At 41.6% G+C, this 21,339-nt stretch overlaps 1 protein-coding gene across 2 annotated transcripts in view; it reads right to left on the minus strand.

Moving 5' to 3' along the window:
* The window catches only part of LOC146967178 (corticotropin-releasing hormone receptor 1-like), a 103,045-nt gene that overhangs the window by 79,902 nt on the left and 1,804 nt on the right, over positions 1 to 21,339 (minus strand). For both annotated transcript variants that reach the window (XR_015034366.1, XM_085760820.1), the window contains exons 2-4: positions 18,463 to 18,550; positions 14,268 to 14,330; positions 11,929 to 12,054 (exon numbers count right to left, since the gene is read on the minus strand). Coding sequence is in view for 1 of the 2 variants with exons in the window: in XM_085760820.1 (XP_085616946.1) it covers positions 11,929 to 12,054; positions 14,268 to 14,330; positions 18,463 to 18,550 (277 nt within the window). In the remaining variant the exon portion in view is untranslated. The remainder of the gene's footprint in view (positions 1 to 11,928; positions 12,055 to 14,267; positions 14,331 to 18,462; positions 18,551 to 21,339) is intronic.

Raw genomic sequence — 21,339 nt, forward strand, 5'->3', positions numbered from 1 at the left:
AGTTTTAAGTTTGGAGTTTTTGTTTTGAGTGTGGGCCAGTGGGCATTAAGGGGTTAAAATCAATTAGGTTGAACAATTAGATTAAATTTAATTAGGTAGAAACAACAAGAGCTGGGTAATTGGCTTTTATAGTCTGATGATTATTATAAGTCAGAGTTGATTTATGTGTCACAGCTTGTGATCTGTTTTCATTTCATATATTATAATCATTAGTTAATTCCAGCAGTCCCGTGTGTGGTAAAGGGGGTTAATTCAGTGTTTTTAGGACAAAGAAGAAAAAGAAGAGGATTTACAATGCAAAAACCCAAATTATCTTACCAAAAATATTTGTCTCATTTCTAGTCAAAATGTCATTTCTAGTCAAAACAAATCTCATTATACTTAAAATAAGACTCATCACATTATAAGCTTGTTTTTAGACACTTTTTACTTCTTTCAAGCATATTTTCACTTGAAATAAGTAGAAAAATCTGATAGTCCTTATTACAAGTGCAAAAAACTTGCTTTCACTGGCAGATTTTTCTACTTATTTCAAGTGAAAATGATCTAAAAACAAGTACATTTTCAGGTGATGAGTCTTATTTTAAGTGGAAAGAGATTAGTTTTGACTAGAAATTTGACATTTTGACAAGAAATAAGACAAATATTCTTGGAAAGATTTTGAGTTTTTGCAGTGTAAAGATCAGTGAACATCTGTAAAAGAGTGATTTCTAAAATTTATGTTTTGTGATGATGTGTTTTTCGGTGTTTTCATGCCTCAGCGGCTTCACATATTGCGAACATGTGCACAACAAGTTTAGTGTTTGCAGCTTTTGTCGTCCACCGTGATAAATAAGGCATTGCATCACAGTTTTCTCCTTCCAACATGGCGGATCGGCTCACATCACATCACATCAGATCACATCACATCGGCTCTGGGCACTTAATCGTAACCTTGTGTGTGTGTGTGTTTGGTGGCTGCAAACGAAGTGGGAGCTAATTAGCTGCAGCCTCAATGTCCACATTCTTTGGCCCGGATGAATAAAAAGAAGAAATAGAAGAATTTACTTTCAGATTTTCACCACTGAAAAAATCCCAACGATCAGTGAACGCCTCCAACATGCGGTCGTGGTTTAGACGCATCCGTTAAAGGGATAGTTCACCCAAAATTCTAATTTCACTCATTATCTACTCACCCTCATGTCGACTAAGGGCTGGGAGAAGTTTCAGAGTCCTCCGTGCCTTCTCTGAGTTACGGGGGGTCCGCGCAGCAGTATTTGTCCATATAGAGTTAAGAGTTTATTTATTTAGCACACATTTAAATTCAATGGTGCACGGAGGGAACGAAGCTGGTTGGCTTGTACATAAGTTCCACCCCTATAACAAATTACAACAAGACAAATTTCTATGGCTAACAAATAAACATAGAAAAAAAAGGAGATAAAGTGCATACATAATCAACGTTATATGAGCAACATGAACAGAAATGAGAGAAAAAAATGGAGAAATAAAGAGCAAAGTGATTCAGTAACAAATAGAGACAATAGAAATAAGGTACAAAAAATTAATTAATTGAAATCATAGAAGGAGAAAAGTAAGGATGTGGTATACTGAGAGAGCAAAAGAGAGAGAGAGAGGAAAGAGCGGGAAATTCAAGAGAAGATATAATGGTTGTGAATGGTGCTCACTTTTCTTTGTCCAAAAAGACACACCAAAAAACATCCAAATACCTCCATAGTGCTCGTCTGTAATGTCCCTCTTGTATTGAAGCCCTGACATGAGAAATTGTTCTCATGCGAGATTTGCACCGACACAAACAAGCTTAAAATATAGACTTATTTAATTTTTTTCAGAACAATTTCTCATGTCGGGGCTTCAATACAAGAGGGACATTACAGACGAGCACTATGGAGGTATTTTGTTGTTTTTTGGTGTGTCTTTTTGGACGAAGAAAAGTGAGCACCATTCACAACGATTATATGGACAAATACTGCTGCGCGGACCCCCCCCATAACTCAGAGAAGGCACGGAGGACTTTGAAAATTCTCCCAGCTCTTAGTCGACATGAGGGTGAGTAGATAATGAGAAATTTGAATTTTGGGTGAACTATCCCTTTAATTGTGATGCAGGAATGTGTTGAGATTCATCAGGAATAAGAAGGAAACTCAGAGAAGCCACACAACACGATGTTGTTGTTGTATTGTTTCAGTGAGTCGTCTCCTCTGTGTCTCTGCGGTGGTTTCTCTTCCTCTCCTCGGTCTCTTTGGGACGTTTCTCTGCAGCTCGTTCTGATTATTTTGTCTCTATTTGCATTAATTTTTTGCATCGTCTCATGTTTATCTTACTCATCTCTTCTTGGTCTGTTCTTTTCTCTCGTGAAAATCCCTTCTGTGCATTTTTGTAGTTGGTTTGTTTGTGTTATTTTGTGGCTGGTCTTCATCTCTTTAGTCGATGTTTTGAGTCTTTATGTCGTTGTTTTCCATCTTTTTTAGTCGTTTTGTGGTTGATTTTCATCTCTCTCTATGTGTTTAGCATGTTTTTGTCGCTGTTTTGTGTCTTTTTTGTCGTCATTTGCATAATTGTATAGCTATTTAGCATAGTTTTCATGTCATTAAGCACCTTTTAGTAGTTGTTTTGTCCTTTTTTGAGTTATTTTGTGTCATTTTCTGGTTGTTTTTAATCTCTTTTTACCTATTGAGCTTATTTTACAGTGATTTTCCTGTCTTTCTGAAGTTGTTTTTAATCTCTTTCTACATATTAAGTATCTTTTTGTAGTTATTGAGTCTTTTTGTTGTTATTCTATGTCATTTTGTGGTTGTTTTTCAACTCTTTTTTTACCCATTAACCTTTTTTTTAATCAATTAAACTATTACTTTGTCTTATTTCATAGTAAATTCCTTATTTCCTGAAGTTGTTTTTCATCTCTTTCTACATATTAATCGTCTTTTTGTAGTTGTTGAGTCTTTTTTGTAGTTGTTTTGCCTCTTTTTGTTGTTATGTGCATCTTTTAACGGGTTGTTGATTAGTTTTTCTGTATATTTTTCTCCTATTTACCCGTTAAGCATCTTTTCGTCCTTGTCTTTTGTCTCTTTTTGAGTGTTTTTCTTCCGGCAGCCTTGTGTCTTGTGCCTGAGCCTCCAGAGTGAGGACGGTTCAGTTTGTACCAGGACATTATCATGAGGTTGATCAGGCTGAGAGAATAATTAGAAATCTGTGTCTTGTGCCGTGTCATGACGCTGCAGGCTGCGCAGCAACTTTATTTAGCCGTCGCTGACTTCTTCTGTTATGAAAGAACATCCGGTGTATAAATACATTTATTCTCTAAAATAAGTTCTTAAACGTTTAAACGTGAACAAAGCCGTAAACTTCAGTCTCGTCAGTCTGAAGCGAAGCTATAAATGTGAATTCTCAAATTTTTCTCTGTCCTCAGTGTAGAGAGGATGAACTGTGCCACTGAGGCAATTATACAATTTTACAGTGTTTAATTATAACCAATTAATAAATGAATCGACTGTAAAACCCTCATTATAATCGATTAATTAAATATGCATTAACACAGTAGCCTACTAATGCATTCATCTCATCTCTGTTCTTCACACTGTTTCTCTTTAACATGATAGAAATAATCTCTCTAATGATTCCTTATGTTGTGTTCACTGACTCCTGGTTCTGTTGGAGTTCACAGCGCTGGGAGCCACAGTGACAACCCTCATATGTCAATGTAATTTAGTTTTTTCAGGTATTTAAATTGAAGTTTTGACCTGATGACGGCCCTGCAGGAAAAAGCAGAGGGATCGATAAAAGTATTAAGACTCCATCCCAACCGAATGTTTAAACCTGAGAATGTGTTTCCATCAGACTGAATGTTTTTCTAAATAAGGTTTTTTTTTTTTTTTTTTGTGAAAGTAAAACTGCAGCGTCCTTGTTCGTCCTCTGAAGAGTCCTCGACGTTTCAGCGTCTTGAAACGAACTCGAGTTGAATTTTGACGAGGTCGTCGTGTTTGTCTCTGAAGTAAACATCACTCTATCTATTAACCCTTTAGGGGTCTGAGCCTGTTTTGTTTTTACCTTTATATTCCACGTAAAAACACCTTTTACCATACCCATGTTTGGTATCTTTATTTTCAGCACAACTTCATCTAAATGATCTGACTATTATTTTTTCACTTGAACCAACTTTATTGACACATTGGGCCCAAAAATACACTAAAATCACATTGAGTAGTATCAGCTGACTCGCCTTCCATTGTTACGCTCTGATAAATATTTCTGTACTATGGCATTAACACCGTAATCTCCGGTTTTACATGGTCGATCGACATCAAACAAAAACTGTGAGAGAGTTTCCAATCTGCACTTTGGAGTTAAGTTGAACAGCAGCGCTCCAGGTGACCACGTTTTTTTTGTTACAGCATTTTAGAAACATCATCTGACTCGATCACGCCGCTGGAGCCTGTGGGGTTTTAACCGTGTAGGTGCAAAATCTCACATATTATATAATGAATCCATGCTGATATCCACCTTTTTCTGAACGTCAAAAACGTAAGTTCTTCCGGTGGAATTTTATGTTTACGTTTCCATGGTTTCAGTAGTCGCGGTAAATGCATGGATTTTTTTTTCTCCAATGAAAATCTGTAAAACGCATGGATCATCACACCAGCTTTTAACAGTGGATATCACGCAAATTGACATCCGTGTTAAAAGCCAGCGTTAATAGATCCATGCGTTTACCGCAACTATGACAACGACTGAAAACCATGGAAACGTAACATACAATTCCACCAAAACCGGCTTCCGGCTTCGACCATAGATGACGTTCGGAAACTTGTGGATACAGTGAATAATCCGCCTTGAACCCGTTCATTCATTCATAAAATAAACACGAGGTCATCGTGTTTGTCTCACACTGTGCAGAAAACAACATTTCATTTATTAACCCTTTAGGGGTCTGAGCCTGTTTTTTGAATTTTGCCTTCATAAACCATGTAGAAAAAATGTTTACCATACCTTTTTTTTTTCAGCACAACTTCACCTGTATGATCTGACAGTTTTTTTCACTTTAAGCAACTTTATTAACACATTGGGCCCAAAAACACACTAAAATCACGTAGAGTTGTGTCAGCTGATTGGACCACGCCAGCCCATCACTTCCCACTGTTACGCTCCAATAAATATTACAACATATCTCTGGTTTTACATGGTCGATAAACCTCAAACACAAAACTGGGAGGCAGTTTCCAATCTGCACTTTCCAGTGAAGTTGACACATGACCTCGTTTTTTTTTTGTTTTTGTTTTTTTTACAGCGTTTTGGAACCGTCACATGATCTGATCACACCAGACCCTGTAGGTTTAACCATGTACTGTAGGTGCAAAATCTCACATATGTAATGAATCCATGCTAATATACAGTGAATAATCCGCCTTGAACTCGTTCATTCATTCATAAAATAAACACAACGTCGACCCCCTTTTTTTTTTTTCCTTCCCTCCGTTGACCTTCGTTGGCACCGTCAGCTGATGGGAAGTCTTTTTAAAGCTTTTAGGCTACGCTCGAACAGAGATTATGTTAATCCTGAAGGTGAAATGAACCTCGCAGTGTCAAATTACCAGTGAGCTGCAGCTGAATTACAGCCAAGCTCTCTCCCTCTCTCTCTCCGTCTCTCCTCAGGGGCCCGTGGGGGTTTTAAGACTTTAAATTACCAAGAAACACATTCGCTTTTATCTCGTAAATTTACTTAATTGTGTTTACTGTACGTCCCCTCGTGGTGTTTGCGTTACCTTCACAGAGCTGCAGTGGCCTAGATAGATAGATACACATCACACAGACACACACACACACACACACACAGACACACACACACACACTATAGATCCCGGTGTGATAGGACTCAGTGCCAAGAAGCCGTTTACCTGCACACACATGCTGATGTTTATGTGAACAACAGTGGTTATGAGTTATTGGACTCATTCTGACACGTCGACGTCCAGGTGAAAACACGATGAGTTCACGTCTTCATCTCGTTGAGGAAACTTTTCCACCTTTTCTACATTTTAACGTCCAAAAAGTTTTTGTTTTTGTTAAAATCTGGAAATTTTCAGCCTCGTTAAGTTTCTATGTGGTGATGTTAAGTTGTTTTCTTTGTTTTGAGGCCGACTTGACTTCATTTAACCAAGTCAGTCAACTGAGAACCAGGTGGACTATGGAGATTTATCTGATCTGGTGTTTAATCTGTTGATTGTGCAACATTTAATTCTGACTTTATGGTAGATTTTGAAATATTAAAGGGACAACGAGGAGTTTGTATTTGGTTATAAAAAAGTCTCACGTTAATGTGGATGAATCTACGTTACCCACACTTGTTAATGGCTCCATTTTCGATCAATATATCGTTTTGTCTCTATCGTTATTTTGTTATTATTATTAATGGTGGAAACGCTAGGCGAGCCGACCAGTGTTTCCTTACTTTCGGTTTTGCGGACGCTGCCCGGCGGGTCATGAGAATAACGCCGCCGAATCACCGTTTATGGTCGGAACTACGACGGTATGTGATCGTCTTCGAACCTCTGACTTTAAGTCAATCAACTTAAAGGGATACTTCACCCAAAATCTATAATTCACCAGTTTTCTACTCACCGTCATGCATCAAGGAAGGGTTTGGAGAACTTTCAGAGTCATCAAAATAGATAGAGTTCACTTCTGAATCGTCCAAAACACACACTATGAAACATCCAGATACCTCCATATCGCTCGTCTGTACTGACCCAAGTGTCCTGAAGCCGCCACATTACATGGAAAAGTTGTTTGTAAAAATTTAATCAGATCTCTGTTTTTAGCCTTGTTGTAGCAGTAGCTCCCAGTTGATTTGCCGTGAGATGAGATGTTCGTTGGTCGTTGTAAACCATTGGATGTATGATGTAAACACGGAAGAACATCCCACAGCAAATCTCGTGCAGCATTAAAAGAAAATCCGTTGCCAGCCGGACCCCCACTGGAACTCCTAAAGCGTTTTGACGACTCTGGAAGTTCTCCAAATGCTTCCTTGGCATGACGGTGAGTAGAAAACTGGTGAATTATAGATTTTGGGTGGAGTATCCCTTTTTACTGTAAACAGACAAGGTTTCATAACACTATCATTTCTGAGAGTGCAAGGTCAGTGTCCATGAAACCAATTACTTTTTTTTGGGGGGGGCGGGGGGGTCGGGTGGTTATTTTGACCGGACAGCTGGAGAGAGACAGGAAATGGGGAAAGAGAGAGAGGAGGAATGACACCGGGTCTGGGGCCACTGCAGTGAGGGCGATAGTCTCTGTTTATGGATATACAGAGTGAGATGTACGACGCCACATCAATTACTTTTCTAAAAAGAGGAATCATTGGATCTTAAATCCTAAAAATCAAATCTGAACTTCAGTCGTTTCTGAAGTGGAGATCAGATTCTAGTTCAGACGGTTCACCTGAGCAGCTGCAGGTTTGGACGTGGACTCAGAGCACTGCAAAAACTCAAAATCTTTCCAAGAATACTTGTCTTATTTCTTGTCAAAATGTCTCATTTCTAGTCAAAACTAATCTCTTTCCAGTTAAAATAAGACTCATCACCTAAAAATGTACTTGTTTTTAGATCATTTTCATTTGTTTCAAACTAATTTTCACTTGAAATAAGTAGAAAAATCTTGACAGTTTTTTGTACTTGTAATAAGAAAGAAAAAATTGCTCCACTATCAGTTTTTTCTACTTATTTCAAGTGAAAATATGCTTGAAAGAAGTTTAAAAAAAAGTGTTATTTTAAGTATAATTAGATTTGTTTTGACTAGAAATGACATTTGACTAGAAATAAGACAAATATTCTTGGTAAGATTTTGAGTTTTTGCAGTGAGCTGGTTGTCCATCATCGTCATCGTCATCGTGGTTCAGCTCATTATTTGTACTCTGTCTCATAGTTTTTTTTCTTCCTGCAGCTCAGTTTTGTCCTAATGCATCAAAGTCTCCTCCGGTTACTAACAGGCTTCTTATTTTACAAGTTTATTTATGTGCAGAGGAGTGGAGAGTGGAGGTATGGTGCGTTTATTGTATTTGCATTTTGGTGGAGTATAGGGGCGAGTCAGGAGTAACAGACCACACCAGCATCAACTCTAAGTGATCGTGACATTTGCAGGTAGGTTGTTAATTCGTTCAAGGTCTCACGGCCTCACTTGTTAATTTGCTACCTGGCCTGCAAAGTGATGTCAGCAGCAGCAGCAACTCGCTTTCAACCCACTGGATGTTTTTTTTTTTTATCTCCACCGTGTTTTCTGCAGAATCAGAATAAAATCTCGACACTCAAACATTTCAGAAGTTAAATGAAAGAGCATCCAGTGATCTGATGGGAACCCCGAAAAGGCTGCAACAGAAACAAGTCTGGACGATAATTAGAGCCGATCTAAGACGTGTTTGACCCGAGCGACCCGAGCACAGAGAGAACAGCAGCGCTGACAGCAGCCTGATTATCCACAGTTCACACACTCCGTCTGCCGCAAAAACACATTTTTCTTCTGTAATAACGATGACGCACATGAGAGAGAGAGAGAGAGAGAGAGAGAGAGAGAGAGAGAGAGAGGGAGGGAGAGAGAGAGTCCACTGTGATTCACTCAGATACCAGCCCACCACTGAGACCTGATGTGATTTGGATCAGGTCTCAGGATTTAGGTGGGAACTCATTGGATGTGTTAAGACGTCCAACAGGGAAACAAGCGGCAGCAGAAGTGTTGCAGAGCTGAAGGTCTGCGGTCGTTATGCACTCACAGCAACGACCATCCACATTCATCATGATAACAACGTCTCCAGGGCCGCCGCGCTGCCGAGGCTGCAGCTTTACTTTATCGTAGCTTCACCACACCTTCTACTGCTGCTGCTGCTGCTCGTAGATTAAAACATCTGTAAACCTCTGTCTCCTGTGCAGCATCTGCTCTGCAACAACAAACAGCTCACACACAACGTGCAGCGTTTAGCGGCTAAACAGTGAAGATATTTCCTCTTTAGGAGCCGGAGGAGACCAAACACGGAGCTAAAAGAGCAGAAAAACATAACCAAAGGTCCTCTACTATGACAAGATGGCTCACTACAAGCTGCACCAATAATATGAAACGGTTTACACTTCCTGTTGCCACCTAATATTGTGAATGTGTGTGTGGATTTATAAAAGTTGTTGGTAGAGAGAAGTGAGCAAGTTATATTTTCTTATGATAATATTAGATATGAACACAGCTAACAGTCATATTTAGCATTAAGAACATTAGTTGGCACGGGCGCAAACATTTGTTGACGTTATAATCGACCATAATCTGTGTTCACGTTCACTTCTCCCATTGGAGTCAATAGACTCAAGACCTACTGCTGCTGCTGGTCTCCTAAAGGGGGCGGAGTCACGGTCTACTGGTCTCCTAAAGGGGGCGGAGTCATGGTCTGCTTGTCTCCTAAAGGGGGGGGAGTCATGGTCTGCTTGTCTCCTAAAGGGGGCGGAGTCATGGTCTGCTGGTCTCCTAAAGGGGGCGGAGTCATGGTCTGCTGGTCTCCTAAAAGGGGCCGAGTCATCGAGAAACCCACAGGACACAGAGACAGGAAACTGACTCGTAGTGGAGCATCTTGTTTTTTAAACCGTCTTTGACATAACATCCATGTGTAACAGCTGGATGTAGAAATAAACAACAAAAACATTATAGGCCGTTAATTACGCAATAATGTCAAGAAATTGCCTAGAAATAACGATTGATTGTGTAGAAATAGCCCATTCATGGTCAATTGCAATGGACTCTTTGGCCTTTCCAAAAAAACTCAAAGCATGAGAAGCATGTGGTATCTTTGGCCTTTATCAAAAACAAGACATTACTATGAAATTGACCGTTATTATTTCTAATGGCCTGTGAATATAAGCAGTTAAACTAAATGCTAGAATGAAAATGCAGCTAAATATGGAACAACAGAGAGGAATCTGAATGTTTTGCATTACATTTGTGTCTTTTTGTGTAGTTATTTTCCATTATTTCGCAGCTGTTGCAAGTCTGTCAGTCGTCATCGTTGTCGTTCTGCATTAAAACATGAAGTAAAAACTCAAATGTTAACGTCGCGGCGTAACCGGAGGAAAAGTCAAACCAGGGTCAACGAGGCTCAGTGAACTCTGACCCCTCGTAAACTTGACTGACGGCTGCGACTGAGGCTGCAGGGCGGTCAGCGTGAAGGACATATCGAGTTACCATGACGACTGGGGCTTTCTGATTGGACATGATTGTACTTTTCCTGCCTTTCTTTTTGTTTATAAACAATCTGTCTTTCCTTGTTTTGTTTTGTTTTGTTTTGTTTTGTTTTTGTTGTAAAAAGTAAAAATTACTCTGCAATTAAAGCCGTTCTGATTCTGTATCAGATTCAGAAAAATTATAAATTTATCATCGTGTTATATCATCACAGGATAAATAACGACACACTCAGTTCTGGCTCTGAATCACCACTGAGCTCTGTGTTTATAATTACAACGTCTAACAATTAACATTTGGGTCCGTTCGTCCTCTCTTTTTTTATATTAATGGTGGTTTTTTACTTTTTATTTACATGACCAGGTGTCTCCTGCAGAAATGTAGATTTAAAGAGGAACTATGCAGGATTTTTACCTTAACTCTGCTCCATTTTTACTTTAATTAAGCAGAACAGAGTCCTAGTGCTGGTTAAATCAATGACTTGTAACTAGTTCCAGGGAGAATGGAGGCTCTCTGCCTTCCACCTAGCGTCTCTTGGCTGAAAACCAACCTTGTAAGATCAGAGCCTCCGACCCGGTGTCCCTGCTCTCGTCTCTGCTGCACCGCCACACAAACGTAATGTGCCGCCACGTAACCCGTAATCTCTTGTTTATGACAGATAAGACTACACAAATATACACATGGTACCATGGTAGATTCATTGAAAACAAATGCACATGGGGGAGAGGAGGGTTAGAGACACAGAGGAGGAGACACCAGACTTGGAGAGTTTCCTCTTTCAGGAATAAAAAATAACAAAAACATCTTAGAAAGCAACATAAAGATTGAGTCCAGGGTTCAACATCTGGGGAATGTGACAAACAGACACTATGTCATGTTGCATGCATCTGGAAAAAACACTCATGTCACTTTTTTTTTTCTGCAGAAACCATGAGACGTCCAGTCGTTTACGGAGCAAAACAATTTCCTCCTCAGTTTCAGATCAACACTTCGACCTCAGAGGAACCAGCGTGGCAGCGAGGAAGAAAGATGGAGAACGCTTCGACTCCGGACCATAAATCTGAGCTTCTCACACAAAACCTGCTCCCTCCTCTCCTCTCCCAGCCTCTCGGGCCGATAAATCAAGATTTTTTTTTTTTTTTTTTAATAAAATATCTACAGAGACACTTGGACGTAAATATAAATCAGATTATTGATTCCTGTGACCTGGAATTCGCGGCTCTGACGGGCAGCGATTAAGAAATTTAAGAACGAATAGACTCCCTCATTTAACAGGCTTAAGCCGCAGCTTTCAGAGGTTTGTGTGACATTATCCCGCCGTCGTTCTACCAACCATGTAAATCCTGACACATTCGTTTTTCACAGCGGGCGCTCCACTCCTCTTCTTCTTCTTCTAGTCGTCTATAGCGCTTCATTGTGTTTTATTATTATCTGCCGCAGCCCTACTTTTGTGAACACGTGTCTCTTTTTTTTTCTCTCTCTCTTCTCCCCACTTTTCTGTGTCTCTCACTAATTTGTATGCTCATGTTAATTTCTGTAAACACAATTACGTAAACAGGATTTGCCCAGGAGGGTGGAGAGAGACGGATAGAGGATGTTGGGGGAAGCAAATTAAATCTGGTTTTTAATCTATTGTTTCTGGGTTTTTTCGCTGGCAGAAGCTGGTGTGTGTGTGTGCATACAGTGTGTGTGTTTGTGTGTGTGTGTGTGTGTGTGTGCACTTACTGGTGGTGTTGTATCTGACACCGTAGAACATCTCCGGACAGGGTCGTGACACCATCTGGCCGGCGCTGCTCCTAGGCCAGCAGGTGCCGATGCCATCGATGGAGGTGTCACAGTAGAGGCCCGAGCCTGGAGGGGGAGGAAGGGGGGAGAGAGGAGGAGGGGGGAGGGGAGGGCACAGAGGTCAGACACAGACACAGATTCCTGGCGTGGCTCGGGACTACATATAGCCGCGGTGAAATTCTGATAATGCTCCGATGATGTTGGCAGTAAATAAGCCGTTTGTGCACACGAGAGGCTCTTAATGATTACTCTCCTCGTTCTCGTCGACTCCCGCGGCTCGACGCCACTTTCTATTTCCAGCATTGTTCTCTTCTCTTCACGTCTTTGATGTTCGGTTCCTCATAATCCCAATTCAGATCTAACTCTCCTCCCTCCCTCCCTCCCTCTCTCCCTCCCTTGTGGTTTTTTTGTGGGGTATTCCACAACAACTCTTCCGTTTCACTTTGTGCTGCTGTAACTGCACAGTAAACAACAAAAAAAAAAAAAATCAGAAAACAGAAAAATGTCCCAACTACTGTAGAGTTCTTCCCTGAGACCCGTTTTTTAAATTTATTTTAATCCCAGGAAATGGTCAGTCAATTAAAGGAGAATTCCGGTCATTTTCTAAATAACGCTCTACAGCTCTAGGCCCCCTGAGTGCGACCATCGACTGGTGGATGTTGCAAAGCATGTGTAGTGATATTTTGAGCACAACAAAGGCCAAAGTTCTAATTTGTGAATTAATTCTTTGTAACAAGGCGTAGACAATATAAGTTTGCTTCTTTCTGCCCCCTTTCATTCAAGAGTTACAGTATTGTCATTGTTTTATTTTATTTTTTGTTTTTATGCTCGATAAATGAATGAAATAAATAAATAAACTAAACTAAGTCACGGTTTTAAAGTTCTGCCCCAATTTACTCCGCTGTTTAACTGCAGTGTAGTGCAGGTCAAGTTATTTATCTGCGACTTTATAAAAGAGAGTTTGGAGAAATGTCAGGATGATACTGTGTGACGGCCGTCAGGACGCTCTGATGAGCCGAGGTTGAACTTTATTACTGTTACTTTGTTTCAATGTGTCACGGTTTGATTAATGTGGGGAAACTGTGTGACACACTTGTTTTAATCCTCCTTTCATAACGTTAAAGGGATAGTTCAACATTTTGGCAAACTGGCCCATTGCCATAATCCCTATAGTCATAGCAGTAGGTTTGTTACCTTTAATTGTCGGTGCAAGCTATTTTTAGATCGGCGGAGCAGAGCCGCGAGCTGCTCAGAGCTACGCTATGGAGGCTCATGGGATTTCTTGGTTTCCCTCATCAAATACACAATCCAACAACTCCACAACACTCTGGTGGACAAGTTGTGACCTGCACATTCACCACGCTATGAGATGATAACACAACGTTACCAGACAGAGTTGTTTTAGAGGCAGGGTTTCCCGCAGCGCTTTCCTGTTAAGGCGGCCGCCTTAACAACAAAGAGCTGCCGCCTAAACTAACGTCATAAAAAAAAAATAATGTAGCGATATTCACCCCCCCCCCCCCCGTCGGACGATGGCCGCATCCCCTCACACACATACACACCACAGAGAAGCGCGCATGCATTACAGCAGCGCGTGTTGAAAGCGAAACTTAATACGGCACGGCGCGGTGCGTCCCCCCCCCCGACGATCGATCCGCCCCCCCCCGTCAACACAGATCCGCGCCCCCCCCCGACGATCGATCCGCCCCCCCCCCCCCCGTCGACAGGTCAGACACCACCTTAACTAACAAATTTTCTGGGGGAAACACTGAGAGGTAAATTCATGCAAAACCGCTGATGCGTGTTGCCTTCAGGGACAGTTTTTCATCAAGCAGTCTCTGCATTTCCCTCTAAAACAACTCTGTCTGGTAACGTTGTGTTATTATCTCATAGCGTGGTGAATGTGCAGGTCACAACTTGTCCACCAGAGCGTTGTGGAGTTGTTGGATTGTGTATTTGATGAGTTTGATGAGGGAAACCAAGAAATCCCATGAGCCTCCGTAGCGTAGCTCTGAGCAGCTCGCGGCTCTGCTCCGCCGTTCTAAAAACAGCTTGCACCGACAATTAAAGGTAACAAGCCTACTGCTATGACTATAGGGATTATGGCAATGGGACAATTTGCCAAAATGTTGAACTATCCTTTTAAAACATTTCAATAGAGTTGTATTGTTGATTTCATTGATATATAAACATGTAGGAGCCTTAAAGCTGGATTAAAATGTATCCTTTCTTTTTTTTTTATTCCGGGATTTCCCACAACACTAGTCCCGACTACTCACCGCTCCACTGGCTGGTGGTGGCGTTGATCAGGGTTTGGTTCCACGTGGCGGCCAGGGACTGCACTGTAAAACCCAGGAGGACAGAAAAGAGAGAGAGAGAGAGAGAGATCCATCAATAACCTGAGATCTTTGTTTGCGCACTTTTAGTAGAGGCTTTGAAATCTCATTAGATTCAGCTTAACGGCGACAAAGGGTGAGGCATTAAAGGGCAACAGTAAACATTGGTGACAGACCTTTCCCCGAGCAATAACAGGACGGTAAGCTGTGAATATGAATGTGGACGTGCCCCCGGGGGGGTCGAGGAGGGGAGGGGAGGGGGGGGGGCTATTATTCCTTTAATAACACAACAAGATTTAGATGAAAATATCCAGAAATGAGGCTCCCCCGCGAGGCAAAAGCGGGCGCTTAACTCTAATGCATTGTTTTTATTTATTTTTAAACCAGCGTTTTCGCACCTGTTTGTTTGTTTGTTTGCGGCGCCAGAGAAAATGAATTAATCCAAGTACAAAAAGAGCGGATTAAGCTGTGGAGGAATCGTTTGTTCAGACGTCTGACAATGACAGAGATTTACATTTTTTCTTCCTGACAGCGAACAGCTCTGAAAATAAAGACGTCGTGTGTGATGATGTTGTTGTTATTGAATGAAGACACAAATCTGGCAGGTTTAGTTTCTCTCAACCAAACTTCATCCGTTTTGTTCCGGCTTTAACCAGCTCTTCGTTTAACCACGGACACTAATTACTCCAATTAGCAGCACTTCGTTAGCACCGGTGACGAGGAATCATTAATTATATGAAGCTGCTAATCCCGGTGATGCTCGTTTACTTCCGACACTTCTACTTTTACAGCTGCTTCATTCACCTGTGATCCGATCTTGATTGTTCAGCGTGTTCTCATTTAGACCTTGAGACGAGGTCAAGTGTCGTGTTTGTGCTTTAGATCTGAGCGGTGTGAAGGAGACGAGCGGTCAGACAGATCACTGACACTGACACTGAGTAATAACCTGTGTGTTTTTTTCTGATCTGGAGACAGGTATGGAGTGTAAACAGTGTCTCTGACGTCTCTGCTCAGCTTTAGTTTGATGCACGAGCTGCAGGCGTGGACCAATTAGAGTTGAGTTGTGTTCAACTTGGTCATTTTCAGGGTGAATTTTTATATAACTCGCTTGTTTAGATTCTATTAAGGGGCCCTTACACACAGGGGACGATGTATTTTTTATGCGGGTAATTCGCATGTGAATATATTCTTTCATCATGAGTCCTTTCACAAAGAGGTGGTGCAGCCAGAATGTGACATGATGGGGTTTTTCTCTTTTGGAGTGAGGTTGATTTTTCTAAGCTTTCACTGGCGACTAAATGCATAAACCAACCAATCATGTTGCGTGGAAAAGGAGGTATGTCACAACTCTACACAACACAACATCATGACAACAATAGGTGGATTCACATGGAGCCAAATATTCTGATTAGAATCGGTTTAGAGTCCAGACCGAATGAAAATGCTCCATAAAAACAGCTCAATCAGAGTAAAAACAGGACCAAGCTGAATGAAATTTCAAAGAAAGGTGCAATTGGGTCACTTCACAGAGGACTAAACCCAAAAGAAACAACTGGAGCACTCGATATAATGCAGGGGCTTAGTAAAGGTGCACAACATGAATGAAATCTGAATGAAATTTCATTAGGTTTCAGAGAGGTGGAATAAACCTTTTCTTAAACTGAAAGAAATGAAAATTGTGTCACGTAAACGGTGAAACTGAATATTGTCTTGTTTCGTTCTTTCTGCTCCCTGTTGATGTAAATGTGTAGTGACGTTTCTTTACATGCAAATGCTTGAATGAAAGTGTGAAAACTATGAACAAATACTGAGCTGATGATGATAATAGATCTGATCTGTGATCAGTCGTGAATGTTTTGATTTCTAGAGTTCTCAACAGGCCTGAAAATTAAAATCCATGCAAGTGTTGAAGCCCAGACTTGATGCATCTCACTAGCAGTAATTCTCGGCCTGAACCCGACCAGACTCCGACAAAAAAAATAGGAAAAATGACTAAAGTCATTTCTATATAATTTTGTCCTGAACCCGTCCAAACCAGTGCGTCCTGCCGGGTTGTTCTAGTCGGACACGTCTGTTAACAACACTCAATCATGTCACACGGCTGTAAAACGTCCGTGCTGAATTAAATGCAGTGGCTCATGTAAACACCAGATTAGATTAGATCAGATCACATGTAAACAGTTAAAACCTGAAAGACTCATTCAGAACGAATTCAGTCAGAAAGAGGAAAACGACTCCATGTTTGAACCCACATACAGTAATGTCAACGACCTGCGTCTCTCACCTCCCCGTCTCGTCTCAGGACAGAGATCCGACAGAGAGCTGGTAACAAGACGACGGTTTGGATAACGTAAACAAACCGCTGTTGAATACGTGAGGGATACCTGTTACACCTGAAGGCAAAGAACCACCAGACGAGACGCCAAACTCTGGTTTATAATCGTCACGTCTGTTGCATGTTCAGTTTTATTCGTCACTTCCTCTGGTGTACAACGACCTTAAGGTTCAAAGTTTTGCACAGTCGACGCCGTGGTCGCTCCGAGTAACTCGAGGGTTAGAGGGATAGTTCACCCAAAATTCAAATTTCACTCATTATCTACTCACCCTCATGTGGACTAAGGGCTGTGAGAAGTTTCAGAGTCCTCCGTGCCTTCTCTGAGTTACAGGGGGTCTCGGCGTAGCAGTGCATGTCCATATGACGGTTGCAAATGGATACCAACTGTCTTCGTAACAAAAAGACACACCAAAAAACATCCAAATACCTCCATGCTGCTCGTATGTAATGCCCGTCTTGTATTGAAGCCCCGAAATGCAAAATTGTCCCGAAAAAAATTAAATAAGTCTATATTTCAAGCTTGTTTTGTAGCGGAAGCTTCTCGGAGCTCCTCTTCGTCCAAATTTGACGAACTGGGAATATTTGGATGCTTTTTGGTGTGTCTTTTTGTTACGAAGACAGTTGGTATCCATTTGCAACCGTTATAATGGACATGCACTGCTACGCCGAGACCCCCTGTAACTCAGAGAAGCCACGGAGGACTCTTCTCCCAGCCCTTAGTCCACATGAGGGTGAGTAGATAATGAGTGAAATTTGAATTTTGGGTGAACTATCCCTTTCATGTTTACCTGCCATAAACCAGAACAGACCCGTCGTTGTATTCGCTGTGAGCTCAGCAGCGTCGGATCCAACTGGGATCACGACGACGTCCAAACTTAAAAGTTGACGTCTCGTCTCGTACGTCCATCTTTATTTTCAGTCCAGTCGTACGTTTTTTGTTGTTGTTTTTTTTGTGTGGGTTGCCAGGTTGTGGGAACAGAAGGGTACAGATTTTTTACTTTTACTTTGTGCTTCATACACAAAGCTGGCAACATAAAAACGTATGGATGGTGATTATTTTTAATAAAGGTTGAAGGCCGTGGAAAACTCAGGATTACGTGATGAAAGCAGGAGATTGTGCTGAAGTGCTGGAAAAACCCACGAGTGTTGACAGGTAAAAAAATCTGGTGCCTGCTTCTTAAATATGAGCTCCTGCAGCTTCGCCTGGCGTTCGTATTACTATAAATTAAATATTTCGGCCTCCGAGTGCATCACCTTGGTCTGTTCCCTTAACCTCTCAAAGACTAAATGATTAATTGATGGGTCAACAACACCGATAATCGACACGTAGATCAATAAAAGGGAAGTCGCGGCTCTTGGGTGCAGGGGATTCATCACAGAGCAGCGTGACAACATCTTAAACACAGAGAGCTTTGTTATTACCACAGAGCTACCTGAGACATCTTTATGGGCTGGAGCTGGAGGCCACGTAATGAGGAGATACGTGCGCATTTAAGTTTAACCAGCTGCTACTGTGCTTGTGAGGTCTGCACACAAATGGAATAATAGGAAAAGACAGTTTGCCAATATCCACAAGGGGAAAGTTGTGACGGACGACGAGGCTTTGGCATTTAGCGGCTCCCGTCGAGAAATGGAAAAAGACTGAACATCAATTCAATCTCGAGCGGATCAGCTTCAATTCTCAGGTTGGTTTTTATAAGCGCTCTCTCTCTTCTTTTTTAAAAGCCTCGTGGTAAACATCTTCCTCCCTCCTCCTCCTCCTCCGACTGAGAGACCGACAGACCGCGGCCGTCTGCAACTTACACGAGAAATTCCCTGACAGCATGAGCAGAGCTTCACATGTCAGATCCGCCACCGAGGCCGACGGCAGGAGGCTCACGATGGCACACACCTGCAAACACACAGAGAGAGACACACACACACACACACACACAGATAGGTCAGGATTCATCAGATTAAACACTGCATGTCGTTTGCCAACTGCTCCTTTTTTTTTTTTTTTTTTTCTAAACTCCCCGGCGAACGGAGCAGATGAAGTTGTGCTGAATCGAACTGAAAGACTCTCGCTGCCCTTGAGCAGAAGAAGATGCATGTATTAACAACTCCCCTCCGCTAATGCGCCGCTCCTAATTCTTGGGAGCACTTTGTAGTCTGTAATCATCTCTCTCCCTGTCAACAGTCTTGCATGTTTACAGATATGAATACGAATGCTCGATAAAATATAAAAAAGGCAGAAGACATCACTGATTAGCGTCTTCTTAACGAGAGAGGCTGTAATGATAAATTCAAGATAGAGGACGTGTGTGTGTGTGTGTGTGTGTGTGTGTGTTCTTGTACATGCTACGTTGTGAGGACCGGAACGAGTTTTTAACCAACAGAGTGAGGACATTTTTGGGAAGTGAGGACATTTTGGCCGGTCCTCACTTTTTCAAAGGGCTGTTTGAGGGTTAAGACTTTAGGTTATAATTAGGTTTAAAGTAATGGTTAAGTTTAGGCATTTGTTTTGGATGGTTAAGGTTAGGGTAAGGGGCTAGGGAATACATTATGTCAATGACATGTCCTCACAAAGATAGATTTACAAGGATGTGTGTGTGTGTGTGTGTGTGTGTGTGTGTGTGTGTGTTGCCTGCTTTGCATGTGTGCTGAGGGGGAGGAGCAGTGAATAATGCACATAATTTTTAAACAGCAGCAGCAGCTCATGGACGTGGATGGTGGATGGTGGATGTCGTGTGTGTGTGTGTGTGACATTAAGTGTCTGTGTGTAGGAATCACAGCGCCTTTATTTAGGTGACAACACGGCGAGCCGAGGTCACGGTTCACAGATTAATATTTCATCCACACATTTCACTTTGATCTCCACTGGATTCCTGTTCTCTTTCTGTTTTTTTTTTCTTTCTCTCTTTCTGTATGAGTGTATGAGTGACATCTGGAACCGGTCCAACCCCCCCCCCGTCCGTTGAAGGTTGGAACAAACATCCAAGTTGAATGTGCTTCAGGTTGCATGTGGAAACACTGAACCACCGCCGCCGCCGCCGCCACCGCTGCTGCTGCTGCTGCTGCTGGGCTGGCACACAGGCAGCATCTGTCAGAGGCTTTTTTTATGAGGCACAAAAGACCACAAAGATTGTAAAATGTCAGCAGCTTAGCTCCTTGTTTGGGCTAAAAAAAAACAAAAAAGGAACAACCTTTCCTAATTGACCCCGGAGCTGTTGTCCTTTATCCCAGCGGACACTGCTACCCCATAAAAATCCAGCGTTTCATCTTCCTGAACTCATCAATAACTCAGCGGCTGCAACTGTGCACCTTTTCACATCGTTCAGATTGAAAACTAAAAGGATTGTAATTCATTAAAAAGCCCTCGTTTTTGTACAAAAAGCACATTTCGTACCTGCCGGTTAGAGCAGCGGCAGCAACAGTGAAACGTAGTCACATCTTATAAAATGCTGGATGCCCCAGATTTTCAGAGGAGGGTTCCTGACGCTTCGCTTCACGCCCCATGAATCGTGGAGCAGGTATCGTATCAGAGGCCGGTGTAACCTACTGTACCAGCTGTCCACCTCCTCCCAGGTAATTAAAGCTCGACGGCTGCTGACAGCCACAAATGTACACAGCAGGATAAAACAAGCTGCTAATTTGCCAAAGGATTTCACCAGGGAGCTTCGGTTTTTTTTTTTCCTTTTTTTTTCTCTCCCTTGCACTGCTGGAGGAAGATTTCAGCTGCTTTACTTTGATAAAAGTGTTAAACTATGTGTGAAGGAATAAAAAAACACTTCATTAAAAGTAAAAGTCCTGCGTTTAAAGTGCCAGCAGTGGAAAAACGCCAAAAATAGCCTTTCACATGATCATTATTACTGATGCATAAATGAGTGAGCAGCAGCAGCAGCAGCAGCAGCATCTGTGGAGCTGCAAAAATCTCCACTGTTATAAAAAAGGAGATTTCTGCCGAAATTAGAGTCTGGAGAAACTTATTTCACGCAGCATTAAGATTATTCAACTTCCTGTTTGATTAAATCGCCTCAGTTTTTAAGTATCTGGTCATTTAAGGAGGTTTCTGGTCCATGTGTTCACCTCCAGGGGGGACGGATCTATTCATCTCTCAATAACTTGTGGTTTTATCACACCAGAGAAGCTGAGTGGTTATAATCCACTCTTAAAATGTCTATTTAGACTGGTTTTTACGACAGACAACAGTATAACTCTTAGGTTTTCACACAAAACAAATGCTTCTGATTCATCTAATCGCCCGTGATTATCCAACTCTGATGTTTTCAAGGTTAAAAGTCTTATAATCGACAGTCTCCCTGATGCAGAGGGAGCATAAACACATGCAGCACTTTGTTTTTCACAGAGGCCAACACCTCAAAACTACCTCACAAGTGTCCGACAGGCATCAGAGTCAAAGACTTAATTGACTTGATAATGCATTATGCTTCAGAGGGGAGGCCAGAAATAACACTCATTATGCACAAGTATAGTGTATTATCCAGTATTTCTCAGCAGCAATGGAAGGAAGCAAAGTGCATCTACTCCTGTTCTGTACTTTGAGATGGAAATATTGCTTTTCTTTTTTTATCATTTAATCAATAAGATAAATGTTGGCTCACAACCCACCCTGCAGTAAAAAAGCGGCTAAAAATAGCTCCCGTCTTTATAACCAGCTGCAACTATTCTGTATTTTTA

This window comes from Trachurus japonicus, chromosome 19, assembly GCF_045865225.1.
Source record: "Trachurus japonicus isolate A0001 chromosome 19, Traja_1.0".
In the NCBI taxonomy this organism is placed as follows: Eukaryota; Metazoa; Chordata; class Actinopteri; order Carangiformes; family Carangidae; genus Trachurus; species Trachurus japonicus.